General features: G+C 44.3%; 1 protein-coding gene across 1 annotated transcript in view; it reads right to left on the bottom strand.

The window, feature by feature from the left end:
• Nucleotides 1-13,331, bottom strand: part of LOC121574952 (interferon-induced GTP-binding protein Mx1) — a 30,553-nt gene extending 17,222 nt beyond the window's left edge. The window contains exon 1 of the mRNA XM_041887656.2: nucleotides 12,989-13,331. Within this exon, the coding sequence (XP_041743590.1) occupies nucleotides 12,989-13,178 (190 nt within the window). The 5' untranslated portion in view covers nucleotides 13,179-13,331. The remainder of the gene's footprint in view (nucleotides 1-12,988) is intronic.
• Nucleotides 13,332-15,939: the final 2,608 nt, after the last annotated feature.

Genomic DNA, 15,939 nt, shown 5'->3' with positions numbered 1-15,939 from the left:
CTTACTCTAGTTAAATGGTCACTAATCTTAGGTAGCACAGAGTAAGAGTTATCATGCTTAGCTCTAAACTTTCTTCGTATTTAGGGTTTTGCTTGCATCTCATTTGGGGAGATGCTTCGGCAAGGGCGGGTGTGAGGGAAGGGTTTGTTCACTCTCTATTTGTATATAGTTTGTATATGTTTTTGTGCCTCTTCGTTTGTCTTTGTTTTTTTTACATTTGCGCTTTTAGGTTCAACTAAGATCTTCAGTTTACATTGTACCTTGTCCTTTACACATCCTCTCTCTCTCTTAAGATATGACTCAGCCTAGTGTAGCCCATACTGCTGGAGGGAATGGCTTTAATTTTCTTACTTGGAACTGCAGGGGCATAAATAACCCAGTTAAACGTAGTAAAGTGCTACACCATCTTCATCATTTGAAAGCTCACATCATCTTTCTCCAAGAAACTCATCTGAAGGTATCACAACACTCAAGTCTTAGGTGCAGATGGGTGGGTCAGGTGTTCCATTCCTCATTTCAGAGTAAGGCGAGAGGGGTGGCTATTTTACTTCACAGATCGGTTACCTTTTACATGTTCTAAGGTGATCGCAGATCCCCATGGCAGATATATAATTGTCAGTGGTAGGCTGCTCAATACAAAGGTTCTTCTTGTTAATATCTATGCTCCTAATTGGGACAATGGTGATTTTTTCAAATCAGTTTTCTCTACACTCCCAGATATGTCCACCCATATGTTGATTTTAGGAGGTGACTTTAACTGTTGGTTAGACCCACAATTGGATCGATCCTCCACTAAACCTACCACCTTATCAACCTCAGCTAGAGTTGTTCGAACCTTTATGTCTGAATTCGCAGTCTCAGATCCTTGGAGAATGGTTAATCCAGCTGGGAAAGCATACTCTTTTTTCTCATCGGTTCACCACACTTTTACGCGCATAGACTACTTCCTTGTTGATGACCGGCTCCTCCACTCCATATCTTCATGTTCATATAACCCAATTGTTGTATCTGACCACGCCCCTGTTACTATGGAAGTAGCTTTTCAAAATGTTGACAATCAGCGACCGCCTTGGCGACTAAAAACTCAACTGCTCAGTAATGAACACTTTGTCAATTTTGTTTTGAGTCAAATCGACTTTTTCATGATTACAAATAGAACCCCAAACATCTCTCGCGTCTACTCTCTGGGAAACTTTGAAAGCTTATATCAGAGGTGAAATTATCTCCTACACCGCACATGAGAACAAATTGAAAAGGAATAGGTTATCTATGCTAACACGCTGTATTGCCCAATTAGATGACATTTATGCCGTTTCACCATCCCCGGATATTTATAAGGAACGTTTAACTCTGCAAGCAGAATTTGACACACTATTAACAGACCAGGTTACTGAAATGCTTGTCAAGTCTAGGAGCACTTACTATGAACAAGGAGATAAAGCCAGTAAATTATTAGCTCACAAGTTACGTCAACAATCATCATCATCTCAGATTACAAAAATTCGTACATCATCTGGGATATCATTAGATCCTGGGGGATCAATGAGGAGTTCAAGAGATTTTACCAGTCTCTATATACCTCTGAAAGTAAAGCGGATACACTGGAATTGGATAATTTCTTCCACTCACTATCTGTGCCTTCGGTCGGCCGGGATTTGGTTAAAAAATTAGAGCAGCCGATCACTGTTGAAGAACTGTCTAACGCTGTCAAATCCCTTCAATCTGGGAGAAGCCCAGGGCCTGATGGCTACCCGACAGAGTTTTATAAAAAGTTTATCACCAAAATAGCCCCTATTCTAATTGAAATGTACAATGATGCATTTGTAAATGGTGCTCTCCCACATACTCTCACTCAAGCAACCATTTGTGTTATTCTTAAAAAAACAAAGACCCTCTTGACTGTGCATCATACCGTCCAATTAGCCTGCTAAATGTGGACTATAAAATTCTAGCCAAAATTCTGGCAACGCGCTAGAAACAGTCCTCCCATCAATTATCTCTCCGGATCAAACAGGATTTATAAAAATAGACACTCATTCTTCAATCTCCGAAGATTATTTAATATTATATACAATCCTTCTGTCGACAATACCTCTGAAGCCATTATATCCCTGGACGCGGAGAAAGCGTTTGATCGGGTGGAATGGAAATACCTTTTTACACTCTAAATAAATTTGGCTTTGGCTCCAAATTCATGACCTGGATAAAACTTCTGTACTCATCCCCCAAGCCTCTGTCAGGACTAATAACACTCAATCAGATCGCCCCTTTGCAAAGATCGACACGTCAGGGGTTGCCCTTTAAGTCCCTTACTGTTTGCCCTCGCCATAGAGCCACTTGCAATAGCACTTCGCTCCAACCCCCTCATCAAAGGCATAGTCAGATACGGGCACGAACACAAACTGTCTTTATATGCAGATGATTTATTAATATACACATCCAATCTTTCTGTCTCTGTCCCTGCTGCCCTTGCCACTTTCGCATCCTTCGGTCACTTATCAGGGTATAAACTAAATCTCAGTAAAAGTGAATTGATGCCACTTAACATGGCTGCAAAAAAAATCCCCCTTTACATAACTTGCCATTTAAAATAGCTCACAGTAGTTTTATTTATCTCGGGGTACATGTCACAATTAGGTTTGAAAACCTTTTTTCAAGCCAACTTTGCTCCTCTCTTAACCCGTACTAAGGACGATTTGGAACGGTGGTCTTTGCTACACCTCTCCTTAGTTGCTAGAATTAACTCTATTAAAATGAATACTCTCCCTAAATTCTTATACCTCTATCAGTGCCTTCCAATATTTCTACCCAATACATTTTTCAAAAAGATCGACGGCCTAATTCTACCCTTTATATGGGACAAAAAGCCTCCTAGGATGCGAAAACAGCTCTTGCAGAGGCCCAAACCAGACGGCGGTCTAGCTCTACCAGATTTCAGATTCTATTATTGGGCCGCTAACCTTAGGATCATTCAGTACTGGTTGCAGAGCAGAGTGATATTCCCACCCCCAACTTGGCTGGAGATGGAGGCTGCCTCGTCAACACCGGCATCACTGTCTTCCCTCGCTCACTCCTCTATTACAGGCCCTTACTCCTCCTTCACCAATAATACATGTGTCAAAACAACATTGAAGATCTGGAATCAATTTAGGCGCCACTTTGGGTTTCAAACAACCTCTTCCTTGGCTCCGGTAGCCTCAAACCCAGCTTTTCCCCATCTATGATTGATGGTGCTTTCTCAACATGGTCTAATCTCGGTATTAAAAGATTCAGAGATCTGTACACTAACAATACATTTAGTACGTTTCAACAATTATCAGCTAAATTTGGTCTCCCCAGACATCATTTTTTTAGGTTCCTACAAGTCCGGAGTTACGTCCGCAGCATAGATCCAGGATTCCCCAACCTTTCTGGTGGAACACAGTTCGACACATTTCTCACCCCACTTCCTAACCAGAAAGGCACATTGTCAATAATCTATAGTCAAATTTGCTCACTACAAGCCATCTCATTAAACAATATCAAATCCTCTTGGGAGGAGGAACTGGGTGAGGAAATATCTGATGAACTATGGGAAGGGGCACTCAAAAGGGTACATAGCTCTTCTATTTGCGCTCGACACGGCCTCATCCAATGCAAACTCATTCATAGGGCCCACTGGACCAAAGCAAGACTATCAAAAATTTACAAGGATGTGAACCCTAATTGTGTTCGATGTAACCAGTCCCCTGCTAATCATGTGCACATGTTTTGGTGCTGCCCATCTCTTGTTGGTTTCTGGAAAGACATCTTTAACACACTCTCAGAATTAAGCGGCACACAGATCGAGCCAGACCCTCTCATTGCATTATTTGGAGTTTCCTTACCCACAATACAATTGACCAAAATGAATAAGGATGTAATTGCCTTTGTCACGTTGTTAGCGAGACGATTAATTTTACTTAGATGGAAATCCTCTGCAGCCCCTTCTCATGCTCTTTGGATTAAATCTATTTTGAATTGCATAAAGTTGGAGAAAATAAAACAGACACTCAATGGGTCTGTAGACAAATTCTATGCAAAGTGGGCTCCCTTCTTTTCTTATGTTAAAAGAATACATTTCCCTGCAGTTCCAGAGTGATGTATATTTATATATTGATGATGTAAGAAGCCTGGTATGTGCATATACGACATCTCGGATGTTAAGGACGGTAATAACTGTGCTAGCTGACCTATAACAACTGGATCAAAACAGATATTTTTCCTTTTTTTTAAATTTTTTTTTATTATTATTTTTGTATTATTATTATTATTTTATTTTTTTGTGCTTTATCTTATTTATGTATTTAATGTCTATTTTTTCTTTCATGTCTGTTTCTCTATGTTTTGCTGTATCGTTGTCTTCAAATTGTTGTTCCATATTCATACCAAATAACTTTCAAGTGCAATTATTTACTAAATGCTGGTACTGAAAATTCAATAAACAAAGTATATATAAAAAAAAAAAAAGAAAATGGGTCGTGGCTGGGTCTTCCAGCATGACAACGACCTGAAACACACAGCCAGGGCAACTAAGGAGTGGCTCCGTAAGAAGCATCTCAAGGTCCTGGAGTGGCCTAGCCAGTCTCCAGACCTGAACCCAATAGAAAATCTTTGGAGGGAGCTGAAAGTCCGTATTGCCCAGCGACAACCCCGAAACCTGAAGGATCTGGAGAAGGTCTGTATGGAGGAGTGGGCCACAATCCCTGCTGCAGTGTGTGCAAACCTGGTCAAGACCTACAGGAAACGTATGATCTCTGTAATTGCAAACAAAGGTTTCTGTACCAAATATTAAGTTCTGCTTTTCTGATGTATCAAATACTTATGTCATGCAATAAAATGCAAATTAATTGCTTAAAAATCATACAATGTGATTTTCTGGATTCTCTCACTGTTGAAGTGTACCTATGATAAAAATTACAGACCTCTACATGCTTTGTAAGTAGGAAAACCTGCAAAATCGGCAGTGTATCAAATACTTGTTCTCCCCACTGTATATATTCTAAGAGTTTAATTCGGGAGATGGTAACTCGTTAAACAACTTCTTCCGTGGTGCCCCAAATTCCTAATGAGTTAATTGTTACATGATTAATTTAATCGAGTGACAAGTAAACAGTTAGTTGATTCGATAAATAACAGTCATCAGATTCATGAAAGTCACGTCACGACAGCGCTTAGTGGGACTATCATTTGTTTTTCAACAGGACAATGACCCAACACACCTCCAGGCTATTTGACCAAGAAGGAGAGTGATGGAGTGCTGCATCAAATGACCTGGCCTTCACAATCACCTGACCTCAACCCAATTGAGATGGTTTGGGATGAGTTGGACCTCAGAGTGAAGGAAAAGCAGCCAACAAGTGCTCAGCATATGTGGGAACTCCTTCAAGACTGTTGGAAAAGCATTCCAGGTGAAACTGGTTGAGAGAATGCCAAGAGTGTGCAAAGCTGTCATCAAGGCAAAGGGTGGCTACGTTGAAGAATCTCAAATCTCAAATATATTTTGATTTGTTTGATGTGTTATTTCATAGTTTTGATGTCTTCACTATTATTCTACAATGTAGAAAATAGTCAAAATAAATACAATATTCTGCTATTTCAGCCACACCTGTTGCTGACAGGTGTATAAAATCAAGCACACCGCCATGCAATCTCCATAGACAAACATTGGAGGTAGAATGGCCTTACTGAAGAGCTCAGTGACTTTCAATGTGGCATCGTCATAGGATGCCACCTTTCCAACAAGTCAGTTCGTCAAATTTCTGTCCTGCTAGAGCTGCCCCGGTCAACTGTAAGTACTTTTATTGTGATGTGGAAACATCTAGGAGCAACAACGGCTCAGCCGTGAAGTGGACCGTTGAGTGCTGAAGCACGTAAAAATCGTCTGTCCTCAGTTGCAACGCTCAGTAACGAGTTCCAAACTGCCTCTGGAAACAACGTCAGCACAAGAACTGTTCGTCAGAAGCTTCATGATATGGGTTTCCATGGCCGAGCAGCCGCACACAAGTCTAAGATCACCATGCGCAATGCCAAGCGTCGACTGGAGTGGTGTAAAGCTTGCCGCCATTGGACTCTGGAGCAGTGGAAACGCATTCTCTGGAGTGATGAATCACGCTTCACCATATGGCAGTCCGAACGACTAATCTGTGTTTGGTGGATGCCAGGATAACGCTACCTGCCCCAATGCATAGTGCCAACTGTAAAGTTTGGTGGAGGAGGAATAATGGTCTGGGACTGTTTTTCATGGTTCAGGCTCCTTAGTTCCAGTGAAGGGAAATCTTAACGCTACAGCATACAATGACATTGTAGAACTTCGCTGGACCTTATGCAAACTGGAAACCACATATCCTGAGGCTGGATTTACTGTAGCCGGGGATTTTAACAAAGCAAATTTGAAGACTAGGCTGCCGAAGTTCTATCAACATATCGACTGTTGTACTCGCGCTGCTAAAATCCTCGACCATTGCTATTCAAACTTCCGGGATGGTTATAAGGCCCTCCCCCGCCCTCCTTTCGGCAAATCTGACCACGACTCCATTTTGCTTCTCCCTTCCTATAGGCAGAAACTGAAACAGGAAGTACCCGTGCTAAGGACTATTCAACGCTGGTCTGACCAATCGGAATCCACGCCCCCTTGTCCTTGTGGATGATTGTTTAATTGTGAGAGTAGCATAGCTTGGTGGAGCTACTCGTACCATTTTGTTGCCAGGGTAGATATTTCCCCTGTGCCTATGTATTGCTGGATCTACCGTTACAGTGTATTGCCAGGGATAATAGTTTCCCCTGTGCCTGTTTCGTTTGTCGCTATTCCAGCGCATGTGTGTGTAAAGACGGAATAAACTCTGTATTCGGTGATTACCCTCCTGCGCCTGACTCCTTCCATCACACTCATCACAGAATCACCCACCCGCTATGCAGTCAGCGGGAGAAGAGTGCATGCCTGGAGTCGTGGCACGAGTCCAGGAGCATTCCACGATGCTGGCCAGCTTGGGGGAAGCGATGGATCGGGTTCTTCAGGTCGTCCAATGCCTGGAGAGGAGAGGACCCGATCTGTCGAGACCAGCTGGCCAACTGGATCCAGCCACCTACACCCCAGCACCCGGAGGGATCCAGATATCCTGACCACGGGCGTTCGATGGGATGGCGGCGCTCTGCCAAGGATTCCTCCTCCAACTAGAGCTTTACTTCTCCAGCATCAGGCCGGCGCCATCGGAGCGGGAGAAGGTGTCCGCCCTCGTTTCCTGCCTCTGTGGGAAAGGGGTCTAGATGGAACGAGTGGGCCCTGATCGACCATTTCCGGTGCCATCTGCGGGAGGACGTCCAACGGGAGCTAGCCTGCCGGGACACCATGTTGTCCTTCACAAAACTGGTGGACATGGCCATTCGGTTGGACAACCTGCTGGCAGCCAGAGGACGTCCTGGTAGGGGTCTGCCTGTTTCCACCCCGGACGACTCGGATCCCTGATGGAGCTGGGTGGAGCCGCCATCCGAGAGATCGGAGGAAGACAGCGACAGTGCCACTCTGGTGGCACGAAGGGACAGTACACCATACGTCATAGCCAACGTTATTTTGGGCCTGGAGGCGGCAGGAAGGGTACTCTCGCATCACCCCAGGTATCGAACACCCACACTTGATCAGAGCCCTCTGCTGCGCACTGTACCCTACCTATCCACTTTCCCGATCACATGGTAGTTCCCCAGTGTAAGGCGCTAGTCGATTCAGGCGCAGTTGGGAACTTTATGGACAGGGCATTCTCACGCCGTCAAGGCATTTAATTGGTTCCCCTATCCATTCCACTCCCCATCAGAGCACTTGATAGTCGACCATTAGGGTCCGGATTTGTTATAGAAGTCACTATACCAGTCACCATGATCACCCAGGAGACTCATTGTGAGCAGGTAATTTTTTCGATTATTGAGTCTCCTGCTTTCCCTGTGGTATTAGGTATCCCTTGGCTAGCACTCCACAACCCCACCTTCTCATGGGCGCAGAGGGCTCTCACGGGGTGGTCGCGAGAGTGTCAGGGTAGGTGTCTAGGTGTTTCCGTTGGTGCAACCACGGTGGAAAGTCCAGACGGTACCTCCACCGTGCGCATTCCCCCCGAATACCTCAACTTGGCGCACACGTTTTCTAAGACGCGTGCGACTAAATTACCACCTCATCGGGTGGGGGTTTGCACGATAAACCTTCGGGTAGACGCTGTACCTCCCAAGAGTAATGTGTACCCCCTGTCGCAGGCTGAAACGGAGGCTATGGCAACATACGTCACCGAGTCCCTGGGCCAGGGGTATATACAGTGGGGGAAAAAAGTATTTAGTCAGCCACCAATTGTGCAAGTTCTCCCACTTAAAAAGATGAGAGAGGCCTGTAATTTTCATCATAGGTACACGTCAACTATGACAGACAAAATGAGAAAAAATAATCCAGAAAATCACATTGTAGGATTTTTAATGAATTTATTTGCAAATTATGGTCGAAAATACGTATTTGGTCAATAACAAAAGTTTCTCAATACTTTGTTATATACCCTTTGTTGGCAATGACACAGGTCAAACGTTTTCTGTAAGCGTTCACAAGGTTTTCACACACTGTTGCTGGTATTTTGGCCCATTCCTCCATGCAGATCTCCTCTAGAGCAGTGATGTTTTGGGGCTGTCGCTGGGCAACACGGACTTTCAACTCCCTCCAAAGATTTTCTATGGGGTTGAGGTGTGGAGACTAGCTAGGCCACTCCAGGACCTTGAAATGCTTATTACGAAGCCACTCCTTCGTTGCCCGGGCGGTGTGTTTGGGATCATTGTCATGCTGAAAGACCCAGCCACGTTTCATCTTCAATGCCCTTGCTGATGGAAGGAGGTTTTCACTCAAAATCTCATGAAACATGGCCCCATTCATTCTTTCCTTTAAACGGATCAGTCGTCCTGGTCCCTTTGCAGAAAAACAGCCCCAAAGCATGATGTTTCCACCCCCATGCTTCACAGTAGGTATGGTGTTCTTTGGATGCAACTCAGCATTCTTTGTCCTCCAAACACGACTGAGTTGAGTTTTTACCAAAAAGTTATATTTTGGTTTCATCTGACCATATGACATTCTCCCAATCCTCTTCTGGATCATCCAAATGCACTCTAGCAAACTTCAGACGGGCCTGGACATGTACTGGCTTAAGCAGGGGGACACATCTTGCACTGCATGATTTGAGTCCCTGGCGGCGTAGTGTGTTACTGATGGTAGGCTTTGTTACTTTGGTCCCAGCTCTCTGCAGGTCATTCACTAGGTCCCCCCGTGTGGTTCTGGGATTTTGCTCACCGTTCTTGTGATCATTTAGACCCCACGGGGTGAGATCTTGCGTGGAGCCCCAGATCGAGGGAGATTATCAGTGGTCTTGTATGTCTTCCATTTCCTAATAATTGCTCCCACTGTTGATTTCTTCAAACCAAGCTGCTTACCTATTGCAGATTCAGTCTTCCCAGCCTGGTGCAGGTCTACAATTTTGTTTCTGGTGTCCTTTGACAGCTCTTTGGTCTTGGCCATAGTGGAGTTTGGAGTGTGACTGTTTGAGGTTGTGGACAGGTGTCTTTTATACTGATAACAAGTTCAAACAGGTGCCATTAATACAGGTAACGAGTGGAGGACAGAGGAGCCTCTTAAAGAAGAAGTTACAGGTCTGTGAGAGCCAGAAATCTTGCTTGTTTGTAGGTGACCAAATTCTTATTTTCCACCATCATTTGCAAATAAAATCATTAAAAATCCTACAATGTGATTTTCTGGATTTTTTTTCCCTCAATTTGTCTGTCATAGTTGACGTGTACCTATGATGAAAATGACAGGCCTCTCTCATCTTTTTAAGTGGGAGAACTTGCACAATTGGTGGCTGACTAAATACTTTTTTTCCCCACTGTACGTCCCTCCACTTCACCCGCCTCCTCGAGTTTCTTCTTTGTGAAGAAGAAAGACGCCGGTCTGCGCCCGTGCATTGATTATCGATCACTGAACAAGAAGACGATTAGATTTAGTTATCCTCTCCCCCTCATTCCTTCAGTGATTGAGTCAATGCATGGGGCGTGCTTCTTCACTAAACTAGATCTCAGGAGTGCATACAACCTGGTGCGTGTTCGGAAGGGGGATGAGTGGAAGACAACATTCAGCACAACCACGGGGCATTATGAATACCTGGTGATGCCCTACGGTTTGATGAATGCTCCATCTGTCTTCCAGTCCTTTGTGAACGAGGTGTTTCGGAACATGCTTGGTCGTGGTGTGGTGGTCTACATCGATGACATCCTGGTGTATTCCGCTATGCGCGCCGAGCATGTGTCCCTGGTTCGCAAAGTGTAGGCCCGACTGTTGGAAAATGACCTTTATGCCAAGGCAGAGAAGTGTATGTTTTTCCAGCAGTCCGTCTCCTTCCTCGGATACCGCATTACCACCTCAGGTGTGGAGATGGAGGGAGATCGCATTTCAGCCGTGCGTAATTGGCCGAATCCAACCACGATAAAGGAGGTGTAGCGCTTCCTTGGATTTACCAACTACTATCGGAGGTTTATCCGGGGCTTTGGCAAGGTCGCAGCTCCCATTACCTCCCTGTTGAAGGGTGGGCCGTCCCGGCAAGGGCTGACCTGGCCTTCAGGAGACTGCAGGGTCTGTTCACCTCAGCCCCGGTACTGGCCCACCCCGATCCATCACTACCGTTCGCAGTGGAGGTGGATGCGTCTGAGGTAGGGATAGGCGCTGTCCTATCCCAATGCTCGGGCACGCCACCCAAGCTCCGCCCCTGTGCCTTCTTCTCTAATAAGCTCAGCCCGGCGGAGCAGAACTACGACGTTGGTGATCGGGAGCTGTTGGCTGTTGTCCGAGCTTTGACCATGTGGAGGCATTGGCTCGAAGGGGCGAAACACCCTTTCCTCGTCTGGACGGACCACCGTAACCTGGAGTACATCCGGACAGCGAGGAGGCTGAATCCTCGCCAGGCCAGGTGGGCCCTATTGTTCACCCGGTTTGATTTTACACTGTCATACATTCCGGGTACGAAGAACTTGACTGGCCTGCACAGAGCCCTGACCTCAACCCCATCGAACACCTTTGGGATGAATTGGACCTTCAACTGCAAGCCAGGCCTAATCCCCCAACATCAGTGCCCGACCTCACTAATGCTCTTGTGGCTGAATGGAAGCAAGTCCCCACAGCAATGTTCCAACATCTTGTGATGTTACATCTACACACTGGCACAACGCAGTTTCTCTGGACCCCTGCAAGGTCGGAGTTCGGCCCTCACCCATCCCTATAATAAAATAAAATAAAATAAAAAGTATAGACTACCGATCGCTGTCCATGGTGCTGAAATTGCGACATGTCTATATGGCTGCATGTCTATCGAATCGATTATAGGCTTTCTGTCCTGCCAGGTCTTAGCTTTTCTTTAGCTAATGGATAAATATGTATTGGTAGGCCTAATTGGTCGTCATTTTATCATGTTAAGTCTAACATTCACGAAGCTATACACAGTATCGCAATGATGTCATTGTTAGACTGGTGTAATAAAATAAATGTATAATGATATTACTTGTTCAGTAATTCAAGTAGGAAATTCAAACATTGCAGATTGTAAAATAAATGTTCGATGCAACAGCATACTAATCAGCTACCAATATATATATTTTCAATATATACACACAACTGTCCTGTATAGGCTACCAGGAACCTGCATGACATGAGCCGTCTTCCCGCTCTCTCCCAGCTTGGATAAAAAGTTGTGCGTAAAACCAGTCTTTTAATGCCAAATAATACAGTCAGTCCACCCTCAAAACACTAGTTTACTAGAGATTGTTTCATTATGCAGTGTCATATCTATACCGTACTTAGCTGCTATTTACAAACTTTTTATAAAAATGTAACATAAAATAGCCTAACAGTGAGGAAAAAAGTAGTCTGCTTGAGGATAAATTCAGCCAGTATTTATTGTTGAACTCAGCGGGTTTTGTCTGGCTAATAGTCTACACATATGGGCTGCAATATTCAAGTTAAATTAAATTAAATCCAATTAAATCCAACTTCAGAGACTCCACTGGTGTCCTGAAGTCCTCCTTTTTTGTGTGCAAATATTTTCACCACGGCCAGTAGGTCCAGGTTGCGGCCCGACTGTTTTCTATACTGAGTATTGCCAACCCAGACAGTGTTTCCTGAGACATTGTGCATTATATGTCCATTGCGCTGCACACAATTTAAACTTAGTCTTGAATTATGCATGCCAAGAAATACCAGAGATAAGGGACTGTTGATATTGCAACCACACAACACAAACGCAGGTTCACCAGTATGAACGTAATCGCAAACAGCTTTTTTTGTTCAAGCCCTCAAGAACTTGTCTGCTAAAGATGATAATCTGTTAACATCTGTCAATTTATTGGCTGTCCAGTATCCAGACGACCTGTCCCCAGAGCTTCCTATACAGTTAATCCCTTTACGTAACGTGTTGAGGCCGGCAATGAATGAGAATGAGATACATAACTAATGTTACAGAACTGCTGTAAGCTTTTTAAAGCAAACCTCGCTTCTGCCCAGTTTCCCTGATGCTGTTTATACCTGTAACTGTCGCTTCTGCGGAGAGATCGTTTTCTCAACTAAAACTAATAAAGAACTAAGAAGCATTTGGCTCTCGGTCTGATGTGCGCTTTTGAACAAACAAGTAAGCTCCACTCCTTGCACTGGCGCCATCGTATTCTTGACCACGGCATTGGTTCACTGATATCCGCTTATTCTTTCAATCAGTACATTTGTTATTGTTCAGTCACATTCCTGAAGACCAAGAAACAAACACTTAGCTTCCTAGTACATATGGAAATGAAAAAGGTTATTGATTACTTTTTGGAGGGTTACTGTCAAAATGATTTATTAAATAAATAAATAAAGACATCGATGATAGGCGAGGGCTGCGGGCGTCTACCCATGAATCCAGGTTGAATTATCACTCACCGCTACCCCTTGGCAAAGCCACCCCAGACAGCGCCTCCAGCACGGAGCTCTTTCCCGAACTCTGGTCCCCTATCACCGCGATGGCTGGCAGCGCAAGGTCCTTTTCCACGCCAAGGGAGCGCAGTGAGTCGATGAGGTCGATACAGGGCCGCACCTTCTCTTCATAATGTTGGTTCAGCGTGTTATTCATGGTGTATTATTATTTAGTGATAAAACTGAAATAAAAAGCAAGATGTTCTGCTATCTGATGCCCACTGCGGATGTTGAAAGGTTATGAAATTATTGGCAAAGCATATATTTCAAAAGTATTCCCTCCTCCAGCTCCAGTCCCTTTTCCGAGAGGGAGAGTTTTTACTCTAGTATCGTTTTTATAATAACCGGTTTAGTAAAATAGGGGGAGTGTCATCCCTGGGAATCGAATCTTACACGGTATGTTTCACTTTCATTTCTTAATTTAAAGTTAGTCCTGAAGCTGGAAGCTGCCATAGGATGGGGAGAGGCTATACGGCAGGGTTCCCAACTATTACATTTTTAAAATGTTCATCCTTGTACATAAAAGACTGTAAAAACACCAGGAAATCAGCTCCAATTGATTATAATTTAAGAAATCTGTTCCCAAGTATTCCCACGCATAAGAGAAAGCCACTTGATCGTAAACAAATGTAAGCAAGGTTTGAAATGATTATGTTTTAGTCAAACATTATCTCTGTTTGGGCTTCTTGCGGTCAATTTGCAGTCTACAAATTATTTCTAATTATGTTCCGGCCCCCCAACCATACACTCAAGAAAATAATCGTCCCTTGGCTGAATCTAGTTGATGATCCCTGCCAAATGGACACGCCTAGTGCCCAAATTGATGACGTATGTCGCGCAATTGAGAGTCGAGTGGATTCGGTTCAGTCGTCCTGGTGAGCCTAATTTATGCTGGCTCCCTGGCAACAACAGCAGTATGATTAATGTGGCCAATTTGTTCCATCCCACTCGATTAGTAGGATAGCAGCCTACACCATAAATAACTTGTAATATTGGTAGTAATCATCTGAATGTCACCATGATACAGTCTACTCAATGGGGAGAGTTTGGCTGCAAGCCAGCAATACAACAACACTGGCACAGTGTCATTCACTCCTGTTTACTGAGGACACAAAAAAGTTGCCTACAACTACTGCATTAATGTCTAAAAACCTGCGACATAATTACTCCTATAAAAACTGAATGATTCTGAAAACTCTCCCAAGTCCCAACTTCGGCAGATTAATTTAAAATGTTCGTAGAAATTCCTAGAAACAAGCATAAACTAGCTAGCTGGGGAGGGCTCATTTCGCCTGGCTACCCAAACTCCTTGCTGTGGCCAAACGCTATGCCCATGTTCGAGAGGATCAAAACCACATTATAAACTGGGTGGTTCGATCCCTGAATGCTGTTTGGCCGTATACCACGGGAATGACCAAACATTTATTTTTACTGTTCTAATTATGTTGGTAACCAGTTTATAATAGCAATAAGGCACCTCGGGGGATTGTGCTATATGGCCAATATACCACGGCTAGCGGCTGTATCCAGGCACTCCGCATTGTGTCGCGCTTTAGAATAGCCCTTAGCCCTGGTATATTGGCCATACACCACATCCCCCTCGTGCCTTATTGCTTAAATGTATCACGGGTAAATTGTGACTGACTGATTTACAAATAATAATTGCTAAAAGTCACCTTGTCCGAGAGACATTTACATGGTTATCAAAACGCCACGCCAGGGTGAGCCTACAGGACACACAGCCTTTATTTTTAAGTGTTTCTAAAATTCCCTATGGGAAAAATCAATGGTGTAAAACACAACACCAGCGTCGTCCAGGGTAGGGGAGGGAATGGCCAGCAGGGATGTAGCTCATTTGGTAGAGCATGGCGTTTGCAACGCCAGGGTTGTGGGTTTGAATCCCACGGGGGGCCAGTATGAAAACTAAAAAAATAACGTATGCACTCACTAACTGTAAGTCGCTCTGGATAAGAGTGTCTGCTAAATGACTAAAAAAAAAAAAATTTACCACCAACTGTAGTTACATGTACAAGGCATGTTACCTTACAAGTAAAAAGAAAGCTAGCATAATGACTGTTTTGACCTTTTTATTCACGAATGGTGAGCTAATGTTAGCTAGCTAGCTACATATCGTCTGGTGGGCTAGCTAGTTAGGCACCTCGGTTGGCTAGTTAGCTACATTAGCTAAAGTTGGCTAGCTAGCTCACAAAACACAAACTGATCAAATATGATACAATATTGTGTAAAACATTGAATTTGTAGATTCATCGAAATTGACTATGTCCCATTTGGCGTCATACTTTGTGGGATTGGTAATAATATGAGAGATTTAGGGAGTCCCATTGCTTCAGGACTTGGTCAGGTGGTTTAAGCATGTCCCAGTTTAGGTCACCTAGCAGGACAATTCAGACTTAGTGTAAGGGGCCAGAATAGTGTCTCCCGAGTGGCGCAGTGGTCTAAGGCACTGCATTGCAGTGCTAGCTGTGCCACTAGAGATCCTGGTTCGAATCTAGGCTCTGTCGTAGCCGGCCGCGACTGGGAGACCCATGGGGCGGTGTGCAATTGGCCCAGCGTTGTCCAGGGTAGGGGAGGGAATGGCCGGCAGGGATGTAGCTCAGTTGATAGAGCATGGCGTTTGCAAAGCCAGGGTTGTGGGTTCGATTCCCACAGGGGGTATGAAAAAAAAAATGTATGCACTAACTGTAAGTCGCTCTGGATAAGAGCGTCTGCTAAATTACTAAAATGTAAAAAATGAGAGAGCTTAGGGCATTTAGGGTACAGGCTGATGGTGGATGATAACACCCAGCAACAGTCAACAAAGAGCTATTTGAAAGTTGAATCCTTAAAACCAGCCAATCAAATTGTTTGTGGACGGACTTGGTGGAGACAACCGAGCACTGAAGGTGTTCCTTGGTAAG

The sequence above is a fragment of the Coregonus clupeaformis genome, chromosome 10 (genome assembly GCF_020615455.1).
Source record: "Coregonus clupeaformis isolate EN_2021a chromosome 10, ASM2061545v1, whole genome shotgun sequence".
NCBI classification, from domain to species: domain Eukaryota; kingdom Metazoa; phylum Chordata; class Actinopteri; order Salmoniformes; family Salmonidae; genus Coregonus; species Coregonus clupeaformis.
This window is presented reverse-complemented; position numbering and strand designations above follow the sequence as displayed.